The sequence below is a fragment of the Dipodomys merriami genome, unplaced genomic scaffold (genome assembly GCF_024711535.1).
Source record: "Dipodomys merriami isolate MVZ:Mamm:240054 unplaced genomic scaffold, mDipMer1.0.p SCAF_4, whole genome shotgun sequence".
Taxonomy (NCBI): Eukaryota; Metazoa; Chordata; class Mammalia; order Rodentia; family Heteromyidae; genus Dipodomys; species Dipodomys merriami.
The window spans coordinates 49,278,168-49,294,047 of NW_027205603.1; the positions used below are offsets into that span (position 1 = coordinate 49,278,168).

Here is a 15,880-nt window from a genome sequence, read left to right on the forward strand (position 1 = left end):
CCTAGCTACTTTGGAAGCTGACATCTGAAGATCAAGGTTCAGACAGAAAACTTTAGGAAAAACTTATCTACAATTAATCAGCAAAAAGTTAGTAATAGAGGTATGGCTCAAATGGTTCAGTGACAACCTTGAATGAAAAGGCCAAGCAGGAACAGAAGGCCCTGAGTTCTAGCTCCAATACCAGTACTTAAAAGGGGTGGTATAGTTTTCAATATGGATTAGATATAGATATGAAACTGATAAGTTTGAGCAACTCATCCCCTATCATATACTTAAACATGCACAATAAAAAAACGGAGTGCTAGATATTTTAAGAATATAAATAAACATGATCCTCACCATTGAGAAATTTAATTTTTTGAAGAAAACGAGGTCTTCTACATACCAAAAATAAAAGAATAGCAATAATGAAAAATGATACCTAAGAATACAAGGTCTCACTTTTTATGCTATTTTATCTATCCTGCAAGACAGTGCATGTTATAATTTTAAAAAGTCAGTTAGGAAGTACTAAAATGCACCAAATGGCTTAAACAACTAGCCAATCCAGTCAGCATCTTTTAGCTAAAATCCTTTTCAAGTCTTCCTGACCATCAGCAGCACTTAGAGGGGCTGGGCCCCTACTCCCATATGTTGTGATTTTGTGCGTGAGACCGGGGCCCATGAACTTGCCTACCAAACCAGCTCCCAGGTGGTGCTGATGCAGCTAGGCCAGAACCACACTTGGATGAAGCAGCAGAGCAGTGCCCAGTGGGGTGCCCAGGGTAACATGGCTTCCTAGCAGGAGAGTTACCTCCTCTGTCTAATGCAACAAGATGCAAAGACAAGCCCAAGCCTTTGACATCTCTGCATCTCTCTACCAGAGCTGTGATGCTACACGGACAAGAGACCAGAGGAGTCAGAAGCCCTAAGGTTTTTCTTTACTCTCACTAGTTGATTTGCATTAAGGTGATTTTCTTCTCTGTACCTGTCACTCGTACCAATCTATCAGCATTGTTCTTATCAGAGAGGGTCATTGTCAAGACCAAGAAAGCAAATGGGGGAGAGATTAGTATCTGTCAAGTGCAATATTATTGCAAGGGCTTCCATTCTTCTATCCTTTTTTTATTTAATAAGTTTTTTTATTGTGAAAATATTGTACAAAGGGGTTACAGTTACATGAGCAAGGTAATGAGTACATTTCTTATCAAGCATTGTTGCCTCCTCCTTTGTTTTCCCCCCCTGCCATCCCTTCCCTCCCACCTCCTCAATTATACCACCCCCAATCCCCCACCTCTACCCCACCCCCGCCTAAATTGTAAAGTTCGTTTTTCAACATAGCATCTTATACATCTCATTGCTGCAATAGGCCCATCTGTATCCCTATTTAAACAATTTGTTTTTTCCCTTCCCCTCCCCAAAGTATACCAACATCAAATACAGTGAAAACAGGGGTTATACCATGGGGGAAGGATATACAAAGCAACAAAAAAATCACACCTTATAAATACATTAGAAACAATAGCAAGAAAAAAATCATTTATGTCCCTATGTTGGGGTTCATTTTGCCTAACATCATCTTATCTGACCTTTTCTGCTTGTCCCAGACATATACTAGTTATCGCAAATAAGGGAAACCATGGGACCTATGTTTTATTGGGCCTGGCTTACTTCACTTAATATCATTTTTTCCAAGTCTTTCCATTTCCTAACAAGTGGAACGATGTCATTCGTTCTGATGGCAGCATCTTCTAAGATAAATACTTCTTAATATGTGACTGTATACAATGGGCATGCATTTAGAAAGAGCAAACAAGAACACAATCAGAAGCTGAGTCATTTTGGTGGTTTTTTTTAAAGTGTGTCCTAAATAATGAAAAGTAAACCTGGATATCGATTGAATCCTTCAGACATAACTATTTGACATTTTGAAAAGCTTATGATGAGAACTGTCCCGGCCATCCCTGAGCCTTCTCCCTGAAGATTTGCTCAAAAGGAACAATTAACTCACCCAAGGTTTTTGAAACAGCCCCTGCTCAGCTTTTCCCACACCCAAGCGGTAAGTCCTGGCCCAAAATGGCAGCCATTAATCTTAAAGATTCAGCATGGCACCTCAGGCAGTAGACACGGAAAACATGGGCAGGCTGATAGGACAACAGGAAAGTATCACCTTTCTTCTAGGCTCATGTTGGCACCTCCTGGCACTACATCTTCCATCCTCTCCACCTGAGATTGAACAAGCCTTGCTTATAGTCAAAGTATCCCAGGCCTAAATTCTCAAAATACTGAAAGCTTGGTTCAAAGCTTCCTTCAAAGGTTAAAATCAAAGGGTAAACTTGTAAGAAGTAAAAAGAGCTAATCATGGATCTCAGAAGAGTGTAAATCCCTGTGAAAAGTAAAAAGGCAATACTGTAAGTTTCCCTGTTAAATGCTTACCTTAGTAAGAACTGTTCCTGTTTCAGGCAAGAGAGCACTAACATGGTGTATTAGAGAAAGAAGCTTTAAATCCTGCTCCACTGCTTGCTACCTGGGATTGATTCCTTGAGCAACTGAGCCATAATTCCATTACTACAGTTTTCACTGCTACAAAAGGGGAAAGTAAGATCCAATGGTGATGGCTCATGCTTTTATTCCTAGCTACTTAGGAGGCTGAGATCTGAAAAACCACAATTTGAAGTCAGGCTAGGTAGAAAAGTCCCTGAGACTGTATGCTAAAATCTTTCTGCAAAAGGCTGCAAGTGGAACTGTGGCTCAAGTGGCAGAGCTCCAGTCTTGAGAGAAAAAGCCAAACAAGAGAATGAGATCCTGAGTTCAGCCCCAATACCAGCACAAAAATAATTTATTATTTTAATGAGGAAAGTAATCCTTAAATTGAATGAATCTTAGGAAGATTAGGTAAGCAATTGAATAACAAGCAATGTATAAAAATGTGTTGATCTCTCTCCCTGATTCCCCAGATGAATGATGAATGTTTAAAATTAAACATCTCAATTTCCCTGTTAATTTCAACACCCAATAACAAAACTATAAAAATTACTTAGAGCTAGGCACCAGTAACTCACACCTACAATCTTGGCTATTCAGGAGGCTGAGATCTGAGGATCATGTTTCAAAGCCAGCCCAGGCAGGAAAGTCCGTGAGACTCTTATCACAAATTAACCATCAAAAAGCCGGAAGTTGAACTGTGGCCCAAGTGTTAGAGCACTAGCCTTGAAGGAAGGGAGGGAAGGAGGAGAAAAAACAACTCAGGAACAGTGCCCAGGTCCTGAGTTTAAGGACCAACACATACACACACACACACACACACACACACACACACACACACACACACACACACACACACACACAAAATACCATATTTATGATACAGCTGCCGATGCCATATGTCTCCAACATAAATCTACTCTGAGCAATGCCACAACTTAATAGTTACACATTTTATACCAGTCAAAGCACAGTAGATATCAAGGATCATAAAGTAATATTCTATTTCTCTTGCATATATTTTAATCATACTTCCCTAGTATTATAAATCATATTCTACTCAAAAATATACATAATACCAATAAAACTGAACCATCTCTACTCAGGATGTCACATCAATAGAAACAAAAACGGGTTCCAGAAGCATTAAAATGTAAAATTGTACACTGTGGTCTCACACACACACACACACACACACACACACACACACACACACACACACACACACACACACACACACACATCCCTGCTAGCTCCCAGCTCAGTTGACTGAGTCATTCCCCAGGCTCCTAAGCCGACGTCCTGCTCTCCTCTCCAGCCCCCATTTTCATCACCCTTCCTTCAGCTGGGTATTTTCTTTTTCTATGGGTTGATTTGACCTTCCTGTTCTCCACCCATTAGTAGATGAGCATGGCTGAGACATTGCAGCCATGCAGCATGAATGGAATGCTCCTTTCATGACTGGTGGGGAAAAGGAGATAGACACTGATTTCAATGTTATTCTCCATCACACATGAAGGTAATACGTTTCAACCAGTAGTGATTTAGGAGCCAAGCACTAATCTGCTATTGCTATTTTTTTAATGTCTATAAGGAGTTAGCAAAGCAAGAAAGGTATCTTGAAAAATCAAAACAACATTCATGTGGCATCTGACTTTACAAAAGCTTCAGTCAGAATAATTAGCTAACATTATGCAGTGGCAATTTTAAATAGATTATCAACAATTTATGCCAAACTCTAATTCATATTTATCTATATAAATCAAACATGTGGATTCCATTTTTGCCTTCATTTTTATTGGGAATGTTTATAACCAATAAACATAGTATTTGCCACTGCAAGTAATATTCCAGTCTCAGCCAGTTACACCTAACACGTAACCTTAAGACTTACTGTGCATTCACAAGGAATTCCAAGTGGTACCCCAAAAGCTTATGTTTTATGTATCACTTATTCTACCTGAGAAACAATTATTTGATGTCAAAAACAGATCTTTCATGTAGCATAAGGAAAAGTAGTATCTACCTGATAGTTTAACAATTTGAAATTCAAGACATGAGTTGCTTCATGAAATATTTGTCAGACTGTATATACTATTTATATCTATCATCTAGCTAGTATATAATATCAGGAATCAGCAAAAGAAATAGTTAACCAAATAGAAATAGAAAAATTCAGGGTTTTTTTCCTTTAATATGAAATACCATAAAATAGTCTAAAATAAGGCAGATTGGGAAAAAAATCGATATAGTAGAACATGACTATAAGCCCAGCTATTGAGAAGGTGGAGGCAGAAATGTCAAAAAATTGAAACCAGTTTAGGAAAATCTGGGGAGAGCCTGTCTCACAAACAAGATACTCAAAATGGTAGACTGCTATATTGCTTGTCTAGTATGCAGGAGTTTCCTGATTCAATCCCCAGTATCCTGGGGAAAGGAAAGAGCACACTGCAGCAGCATGTAAGGATGAATGTTTATTAACGGGAAAATTATTCTGTTTAAAAACAACTTGAGCACTGAAAATTCAATTGCAGATGACAAAGTCCAGAGAGTGGTAAAGTGATATTAAATGAGCCAGATACCAGTGGCCTGTAATCCTAGCTACTCAGGTGGCTTAGATCTGGAGGATCAAGTGTCAATGCCAGCTTGAACAGAGACAGACTCCTCTAAAATAACTAGCAATAAAAGGGGAAGAGGCTGGAAGTGTGGCTCAAGTGTTAGAGTGACAGCTGAGCAAACAAGCCCAGGAAGCAAGAGTCCCTCAACGACAATCCCAGCACTGCAACAATCATGACAAAAAATTAAGTCAAGAAGAGTCATTGATCTTTTAAGCCAATCTCATCTGGTGCAAGTTTTCATAAAAGGGAGAAACAAAAATGCAATAACCAAAGCAAGCAAAACTCTTCACCATGCATTTATTTCCTGAAAATAAATGAACAGTCCTGGAAATGAACAAAGGGTCCTGATTTTACTATCATTCGTATTTTTAGATTGCAATCTTTTACACTGGGTGTACCACCTGTGGAAGAATAGTTTCTAAGTTGTCTAGTTCTTCTACACAGTGTAATTGCTTGTTTCAATGACCACTCACCCTTTTTTACTTAGACTGTTTCACAGATATGGACTCACACTTTTGCTTAGGGCTGCCTTCAGACCACAGTTCTTGTACCTCTGCCTCCCATGTAGCTGGATTATGAGTGTACCACCACACCTAACTTGTGTTTTTGCAACAGGATTTCACTAACATTTTTCCACAGGCCAGCCTTGCATAACTACCTTCCAATTTCTCCCTCCCACTTAGCTGGGATCCCAGGCACAGGACAATACATCTGGCTAACTTTTAACTTTTTTCTTAGTAAAATCATGCAACATTTGTCTTTCTTAGTTCACTTAACATATGTCTTCCAGATTCATTCATATTTTACCAATGTCAATATTTCCCTCCTTTCTAACAACAAATATTCTGTTGTGCATCTACCTTTGTGTGTGTGTGTGTGTGTGTGTGTGTGTGTGTGTGTGTGTGTGTGTGTTTCCATTCACCCACTGGTGCACATTTAGGTTCACACTATGTCTTCATACAATATCTCGACTGTTCTGAATAATGCTGTAATAAACTTAGTAGTTCAGGTATGTCTTCAACATTTTCTTCAAATTTATGCTTAGAAATGGGATTGCTGGGTGGTATATAGTACTAGGAACCTCCATACTGCTTTCCATTATGACTGTACTAATTCACATTTCACCAGTATCATACAAGGGTTCCCTCTTCTCTACCTTCTCTTCAACACTTGTCTTTTCTCTTTTGTCTTTTCTATAATGGCCACCATAGCAGGGGAGAGCAGATACCTCACTGCCATTCTGATTTGCATATCCTGATGGTTGATGATGTTGAGCAGATTTTCATCTACCTTTAGTACATTTGTTCATGTTTCTCTGACAGGTTTCTTATCAAATAAACATGGTGCTGTTGTTTCAAACTATGCAGAAGAAACAAGGAAACTTGGAAAACTTTTCCTTAACTAAGTGTTCTTATATATTGTGATTCCTTTTGGAACACAAAAATCCAAAGGCTTTGGATGCATACCTAACTTGTTTTGTAGATGGCTTTAGGTTCCTTGTAGAAAATTAAACTAATTAAAGTTCTAGTACATAATTTGATGAGACCTATTTTGGAAAATGAGTCTTTCTGTGGCAAAGCTGGGAGTAGCATTTGAATTTCAAAATGAAAAAGCAATTTTCAGTGCCATATCTGGGTTAGCATGAAAAATTTCCTGCACACTGTTTAGCTGTGTCTCAAATGGATGCTGAGGATAATTACATTATGGAAGCAATGTTCTTCAGATGCATCTTGCAGACTCTTGCACATACTGCCAGAGTTCTTCAAAAATAGAATTACTGCAATCCTTACAATAGCAGATAATTACAAACCATGCTATTATTTAGATTTGCTATTTTTAGGTAAATACATATAGATATGAACATATTTATACCTGCATATATTCCTTCTATTCTCTTAAACACAAAGTGATCTTAGGACATATGACTTGATTATGACTAGCAAATCGTCAGACTTTGTTCTCATTCTGAAGGACAATCTTACCTAACCATTTACTACAACCAAGTCTATAAACCTTTAATGCACAATTTTTCAGTGATTAAAATAAAACTAACACATTTTATTTTTTTTTAAATTAAAACCAACCGTTAGCCAGGCTTAGTACATTCTGACTGTTATCTCAGAACATCGGGAGGCTGAGAAAGGAAGATCACAAGTTACAAGTCATCATCCTTCGTGACCAAAACATTTGTGATTCTGAATATTAACCCTACAATGCAATAATCATTCTGCATAAGAAGTACAAGTTTGGCTGAACTAATAATGAATTTAAAGGGGTTTTTTTTCCTGCTCTTCGGCCAAAAATGAAACATTTTGACCATTCAAGTGTCATAGTCAGCCATTTCGAAGGAAAAAAAAAAAAACAGAAATGGTCATGGCAGCTTCTATTCACCACACAGGAGCCTCCCAGCTCAAGAAGCCATGGGAAAGGAAAGGAAACAGAGTCAGCCTTTTTATGGGAAATCCCCTTAGCCTGATGATTTTGTCTCATATAAATCCCAACTAATATAGCTAAAATTCATAGCATTTCAAGCTCATTATTACTACCAAGAAGTATTTTGGAAAAGGAGTGGGGAAAGAAGAATTCTTCAGTACTCAGAATTAAGGTTGGTGATAAAATCTTAGCACATAAAGTGAATAGATCAGTTCTAATACTCTAAACCATATTGTGGTTGGTCCCCATCAAGGACTATAAGAAATTCTTCTTGAGGAAGAAGTAAAAGACAAGACCTTTCATGATGAGCTGGGATTGTCATTAAACACAGCAGTGGATGTAATGAATCAAGAGTAAGGTGAGATCTCAGGATGAAACGATTTACTGCTTCTAGTACAGGATTAATCACAAGGCCTGATTTGTGTGATCCAATTTCTTTTCCTTGTCCCCACTGTTAAAGCCAAAAGTCCACTGAATTGAAATTTAAGAGCTACATATGTTTCCGTAAAACCCATTGATGGATTATACTACTTTGACCTTCTGAAATGTTCCTTTATTTGGTTTGATGACTATAACTTACAGAAAAAACTGGCATGCTTTGGTTGCTCAAAATATGAATCTTTCAGAATTTCCCTGGCTTTACAGACCATAATTCTTGTAAGGAGACATGGATAGAGTGAATGGGCACAGAATCTAATTTTATACTAAAGCAATCAGCATTACATCATAGCAGAAATATCTGGAACATTACCTCATATCACTGATTTGAGATGTTAACGTAAGTCTTTAAAAATAAGAATTATTTTCTTTTTAACTGTTACATATTCAGTTACATATTCATCAGCCAAAATATTATTATGCTCTAGAGTTAAGACAACATACTATGAAAAAATATTTCTTTTCAAAGAAAGCATAATGGTACACCTGTAGTCTCAGCACTGAAGCGATTGGGACAAGAGGATTGAGAATTAGGCCAGCCTGTGCTACACAGTGCCACCGTATCTCAGAAAAAAAAAAAAGGATCTTAAACTAATTCATAGTAGTCTATTTCATCATTAAAGAACAGCTTAAGCATAGTTGGTCAGGCTTATAATACCAGCTACTCAGAAGGCAGAGATCAGGAGACTCAGTTCAAGACCAGGCCTAGGAAAAGCTATTAGATCCTTTCTGTGAAAAAATAAAAAAGGGATAAGGGTATGACTAGGGTGGTAGTAAGAGCAAGTACAAGGTCTTGAGTTCAAGCCTTAGTACTGGAGTGGGAAGTCAGAATTAACAGTAATGGGGTTTCCAAAAAATATGTTAAACAAGATAAGAAATATTGTAAGAATTGGTAAGTCTCAAAGAACATTTGTCCCCTTTGTTAGAAGCCAAGCAAATCTAATTGCTGTAAACCAAGTTCAAGAAATTTTGAGGGGGCGGGGGAAGGATGGGATGGGAAGGGGAAACAAAGGAGGAAGCTACAATGCTTGATAAGAAATGTACTCATTATCTTGCCCATGTAATTGTAACCCCTCTATTCGGTATTTTCACAATTAAAAAAAAGAAATTTTGATCCTACATTTGTAGTATCTGATTTTACCCAGACAGCTTTCAAAACAAGAAACAGGTTCAATCCAAATTCACTGTTTAAGACTTGCTAAGAAAACTTCCCTGTTAGAATATTATGGCAGGGAAAACAAGGAAAAGGATAAAAACTAAGGAATGTACTAACAAACCCTGGAGCCAGCCTAAATTCATGGTCATGATCTGCTTATATCCTTATGGGCATCTTGAAAGCTGCAGCTGTAGCTCAGTAGTAGACCTTCTACCTACCCAGCAAAAAGCCCTGAGTTCAAACCCCAGCTGTGCCAAAAAAAAGAATGCCAATGTTTCAGAACACAGAGAAATATCTCATTCAGGGACTGAGATATTTTCTCCCAAAAGTAGTCTATTAATGATATTTCTGGAATATTCTTCACTGCCAGCAAAGCCTAATGAATTCTTTTTTTATGTTCACCACTAGCCAAAATTCAGGACTCTAATCGAATTTTGTCCAGGATGAATAAACAGAAGAAATTTTAATGATACTACCTATTCTAGATTAAATAACAATGGAATAATATGTATGAGAATTTAAGAGAAGTGTCAAAGAAAAAAATTTTAAGACAGACACTTTAATTTAAAAATAAATCATATTATATATTATTTTCTTATTAGAAACATGTGGACAGTGAAGACAGGAGTAGAGCATGAGCAAGAAGAGTCAGATAGACCTTCATCAAAACTAAACTTCACAATCCATTGAACATAAACAAGTTATCTAACCTCTCTGAGTCTTTCCCCTCATCTGTCCTTTTGGACAAATTAGTCTATCTTAAAAGCATCTCTAACAGCATTGTTGAGAGGATTATATGAGAAAATGCATGCAAATGTATTTTTGTTTGTATTCAACAAATAGCAGCTGCTACAATTACTGATGGTTCATTGTAGCCATTTGGAAGAATGGAAATACAATTAAGTGTTCACACATCATTAGCTTAAGTGACTATTGCTGTAGAATCATTACACTTCATATGGGTTGAATTTTAAATGAATTCGCTAGAGAGATGCATTTACTTGAAAACATTAATAATTAAGAGCAAATGCAGCCAACCACTGAAAATGCTTACAAACATGTATTCATCTCCACGATATGTTGAAATACAGTGAAAAGATTAACATTCATTGTTTTCCAAAAAACAATAGGAAAAATGACTGGCAATTCAAAATATGAAATTCCAGTGGTTAAATCTTATGAACATATTTCTCCTAGCCCTTTGCATTTGCTGGGCATTCTTTTGGGGTGTGTGTGTGTGTGTGTGTGTGTGTGTGTGTGTGTGTGTGTGTGTGTGTGTGTGTGTGTGTGTGTGTGTGTGTGTGTGTGTGTGTGTGTGTGTGTGTGTGTGTACGCGCACACGCGCACGCACGCACGCTTGCTTTACTTACTCAGATTATTTATATTTCAGTGTCTCAACTCACATCCAGTTTTCCTCAAATTAAAATACTCATCTGAGGAGCCTCTACCTAGTGACACTTTCTCCAGAAAGCCTCCTTTGCCCATCCATTTATCTTCCACTGCAAATCTTCCCTCTGTGCTTTGGCTCAAATGTAGTTATTATTTTCAAACTGTTCTCTGCAAAGTCTCATTCTTACATCTTTCTTTTTTGTTTTTGTTTTGTTTTGTGCTGGTCCTGGGCCTAGGCACTGTCCCTGAGCTTCTTTTGCTCAAGGCTAGCCCTCTACCATTTGAGCCACAGCTCCACTTCTGGCTTTTTGATAGTTTCTTGGAGATAAGAGTCTCACAGGCTTTTCTGCCCAGGCTGGCTTTAAACTACAATCCTCAGTTCTTAGCCTCCTGAGTAGGTAGGATTACAGGCATGAGTCACCAGTTTCATACTCATGCATTTTTCTTTCCTCCCTTTCCATTTTTCCTCAGCCACATCACATTAACTGCAGAACTTCACTCATGTTCTTAATCTGCCTCTTGCCTAAAATAACCATTTTGAAAACTCTAATAAATAAAACAAATGTGGTTCAACCTTCTAAAATTGCAAAGATATTGAATAAAAACTTACCAGGGTCCAGGCACTAATGGCTCACACATGTAATCCTAACTACTCAAGAGGCTGAGATCTAAAGATTCTGTTTTGAATCCAGCCCAGGCAGGAAAAGCCATGAAACTCTTATCTCCAGTTAACACCAAAAAAGCCAGAAGTGGAATTGGCTCAAGTCATAGAGAACTGGCCTTGAGCAAAAAGTTCAAGGACAGTACGTAGGCTCTTAATTCAAGCCAAGCCCCAGGATCAGCATTATTAATCATAATAATAACTTACCAGGAAGTGTTGCCAGGTCTTCAGTATTACATGGCAAGTTATGTTGCTTGTTGGAAGGAGATATTCTTATGTTAAGTTGATATATAAAATTGACAATGTTTGATATTTGCCTATCATCAACTATGTGCTAACAAACCCACCCTGTGGTCTATTAGGTGTCATCCTAAAAGGAAAGCTAGGGCTGGGAAGGTGGCTTAGTGGTAGAGTGCTTGCCTTGCATGCCTGAGGCCCTGGGTTCGATTCCTCAGCACCACATAAGCAAAAAAAGAAAAAGAAAAAAGCCGGAAGTAGCACTGTGGCTCAAATGGTAGAGCGCTAGCCTTGAGCTGAAGAGCTGAGGGACAGCACCCAGGCCCAGAGTTCAGGCCCCACGACCGGACCCGCCCCCCCCCAAAAAAAAGATTAGCTCTTGCTGTTCTTTTCTAGTTCTCTCTATCTCTCTCGCTGCTCTTTTCTAGCTCCCTCTGCTCTCTCTGCTCTTTTCTCTCTCTTTCCCAGCCACGTGGAGTGCCAACCTTGCCTGGTCCCAGCAGGTCTACTGAATAAACCTACCCCTTACCTGAATACCACGTGAGTGCTGCTGTTCTTACTCGGCTCTCTCTCTCTCTCTGCTCTTGTCTAGCTCTTCTCAAGCTCTTTTCTCTCTCTTTTCCAGCTCTCTCTCTTTCCTAGGCCTTTCCCAGCCGCGTGGAGTGCCAACCTTGCCTGGTCCCAGCAGGTTTACTGAATAAACCTACCCCTTACCTGAATACCACATGCGTGCTGATGCTGTTCTTACTCGGCTTCCTCTTTTAAAAACCTAACAGCCATGAGGCAAAAGATTTTGCTCTGCCATGTGCTTCTACCATGATGTGCTTCCCTCACAAAAAAAAAAGGAAAGCTAGAAGACCTCTTGCCAGTTTTGAGAGAGACTGATTTGCCATATTTTAGCCAAAGCCCTGGCCATATCTGACTTTGGCATCTACAAGGCTCAGTTACCTCATTGATCAAACTGGTGGTGGAGTGATGGATCACTGACTAACTCTCTTAGGAATATCTCCATTTAACATTCTGTGGCTCTAAAGCATCTACGTGTTGAATCTGTTTCCTGCTGGCCAACAAACGATCTCTTGTTAATTTACATCCAAGTCCATGTTCTGGGAATTCCCTCCTTCCCAATGAACTGAGGTTACTTTGAAGACAAAAAGACCCTGACAAGAAGCAGATAGTACTTATGAGGCTCAATGTGCTGCTCCATGACTTCATCACAAGTCAATTTATAGCCCACTTACCATTTTTCATTTTTTTAGTTTGTTAATTTTATTAATTAAATGATCAACTAAGGTCAGAAGACTTCCCACCTTCTTATCCCCTATCTAAGTGGTCTGATCTGGAAGCACTTGTCCTGGGGATAACCAATAGTTAATGAGAGTTCATTAAGTGTATGTGGGAAGGACGTCCCCTACAGAAGAAAAGGAGAAAATGAAATAGGGCCCGAGTAAGAAAGAGCAGACAATGACACTAAATTCCTGCAGTTGCTCTGCTAGAAAGGAATCTCATCAGGTCATCCAGGTGTGTGTGGGAAAAGAGAGAAATGAGAAAATGCACTTGGGGGAGGAAAGAAAGCCAAACAAAGGTCCCTGGAGGATAAATCTGCTTAATAACTACCCCCATGTAAATAGTAGTGATTCAAGCCAAGCCCTCCCGAATCTTATGTATGAGAGACCTGGATACACAATTAATATATAGTCATCTCCATTCGTGTTTGTTTCTTTTTCCTCCCTATTTCTCTTCTTTTCCCTTCCAATATTGCCTGATCTTAATTCCTTCCATTTTCCTTTATTTTCACGTAACTCCTATTTACACTTTGTCTAACTGTGCTTTCATAGGCAATTCCTGCACTCTGTAATGGGAATATACACCCTGGAGTTCTGTTTACATCTTTTATTCATTTAAATTTTAGTAAAGAAAGCAAAGCAGAGGTATCTGGCCATATTCATTCTGCAGGTGGTTGTAATTATTATTCAAATTTAAGGAAGCATTAAGAGGAAACTCAGGAAATGAAAGATCCTAATCTCCTGTCTTTGGTTTCAGCCTACAAGGAAAAAATGAAGGAGCTGTCCATGCTGTCGCTGATCTGCTCTTGCTTCTACCCAGAACCACGAAACATCAACATCTACACTTATGATGGTGAGTCCCCTGCGGGAGCCCCTGCCAACCCATGACTCACAAAAATGTACAAGAAGAGCCCATGACACAATGAAATCAGCATTTTGTACATCTCACAATAAGATCCCATTTTTTTGCCTAGTCTGGCCTGAACAGCAATCCTCCTATTCACACTTTCCTTTTACCTGGGATGATACCATCGCCTCCCTCTTACTTGTTGAGGTAAGGTCCTAATAACCTTGACCAGGCTGACCTTGAACCTCAATCCTCCTGATCTCTACCACCCAAGTGAGAATATTGTAGGTATGAGCTAACCACCATGCTAAGTTTCTTCTATATTGCTTCTGAGGGTACAAAGATAAATGACACGTCCCACACCATCAAGGGTCCCAGGGCTTAGTAAAGAGTCAGTCCTATTATGAAAATGATCAGTGAGTAGAAGTGTCTGGTTAGGACAGAGGAGGTGCTGGTGGTTTGGGCTGCCTTGGGAACTGAGAAGGAGACAAAAGGAAAGCATAAGCTGTGGATAAATTAACTCTTAGAAGATGAAGAAGTTCTGCCTCACTCACACACTGCTTCCAAAACGTCAGGAAAGAGGCTGGGAATGTGGCTTAGTGGAAGAGTGCTTGCCTAGCTTGCATGAAGCCCTAGGTTCCATTTCTCAGTACCACATATACAGAAAAAGCCGGAAGTGGTACCATCTCAAGTGATAGAATGCTAGCCTTGAGCAAAAGAAGCTCAGAGATAATGTCTGGGCCCTGAATTCAAGCCGTAGGACTGGCCACAAAAAAAAAAGTCAGGGAAGAATTTCAAATTTCCAAAGCCTTTAACTTGACTTTGTATTCCCAGCTTGATAATAACGTGAAATGTTTATTGCACACAAACACTGTAAGAAAAATTAATAATATTATAATCTGTCTCTATAAACATGAAATATCATGATCTCTGCTTTACAGTCAAATTCCTTTATCTTTTAATCATCACAACAGTTAGGAGGAAGGTGTTTGTTTTTTTAAGACAGGGTCTCACTGTGTTCTACAGGTTGGCCTCCAGCTCTCATTCCTCCTACCTCAGCATCTGAAGTAGCTGGGATCACTGGTATGAACCACCAGGATAAGAGTGCTCTTTTTACCTCCATCTTTTAGATGTGGAAATGAAAGCTTAAAGAACTTAAACCTTGCTACTATTATCAGATATGCACATATTCAACCAAACTCAGATAAAAAATGTGAGCCAATGGCTCACATCTGTAACCCTAGCCACTCAGGAGGCTGAGAAACGAGGATCATGATTCAAAGCCAGTCTGGGCAGGAAAGTCTGTGAAACTCTTCTCTCCAATTAGGCACCAAAATAGCTGGAAATGGAGCTGTGGCTCAAGTGGTACAGTGCTAGCCTTGAGCAAAAGAAAATCAGGGATAGCATCCAGGCCATGAGTTCAAGCCCCAGGACCAACACACACACACACACACACACACACACACACACACACACACACACACACACACACACACACACACACACACACACAAAAACTTGCATCTATGCTGAACATTTCGAGATTTTTCTCTTGTCATTTTTTTCCCATGCAAGACAATGTAAGTGGCATACACATTATGTTAGGTACTAGAGTCAACCTAAGGTGTTCTGAAGGTTGGATGCAAATACTCCCTATTTTGTGTAAGAGCTCAGGGCATTTTTTGATTTTGGTGTCCTTAAGGGTTCTCAGTCAATGAAGGATGACTATGACTCACCACAGAAAATGGCCTTACATCACAGAGTTTCAGATCACAAGCAAGAGCAGTGATCCCAAATCAGAGGATACAGTCAAGTTTGAAACAAACCCACTCAGTTAAAATCCAAACTGACCACTGAGCTATTGTTTTATATATATATATATATATATATATATATATATATTACATTTTATGAGGTTATGTAGTTGTAAAAGTCTCAGCAGGTATTAGCTATCAATCTTTTATATTGTAAATTAGATTGTTTTACCATAAATCATAGCATGTAACATTAAAACTTGGAGATCTGATTTTCACCACATAAACCACCAATGAAACACTTCATTTTTGTTTTGCTTTTTTTTAGTTGACAAAACAGAATATACTTACAAGATTTTGAAAGATGTATACATTGCAGAATGGCCAAATCAAGCTAATTAACATATGCATTACTTTTCCTAGACTTACAGGGAGAACATAAAGTCTGACTTGGTGATTTTTAGTAGCACAACACTTTGTTGTTAACTATCATCACAGGCTGCACAGAGGTTCCCTGTGACTGAAATCTTCTACCCTTTGACCAACAATTCCCAATATATATCCTCACCATCACCCCAGAGCTTTTGGTAACCACCTC

General features: G+C 38.8%; 1 protein-coding gene across 1 annotated transcript in view; it reads left to right on the plus strand.

Moving 5' to 3' along the window:
• Window positions 1-15,880, plus strand: part of Stmn2 (stathmin 2) — a 42,356-nt gene that overhangs the window by 9,923 nt on the left and 16,553 nt on the right. The window contains exon 3 of the mRNA XM_069990963.1: window positions 13,439-13,534. Within this exon, the coding sequence (XP_069847064.1) occupies window positions 13,439-13,534 (96 nt within the window). The remainder of the gene's footprint in view (window positions 1-13,438; window positions 13,535-15,880) is intronic.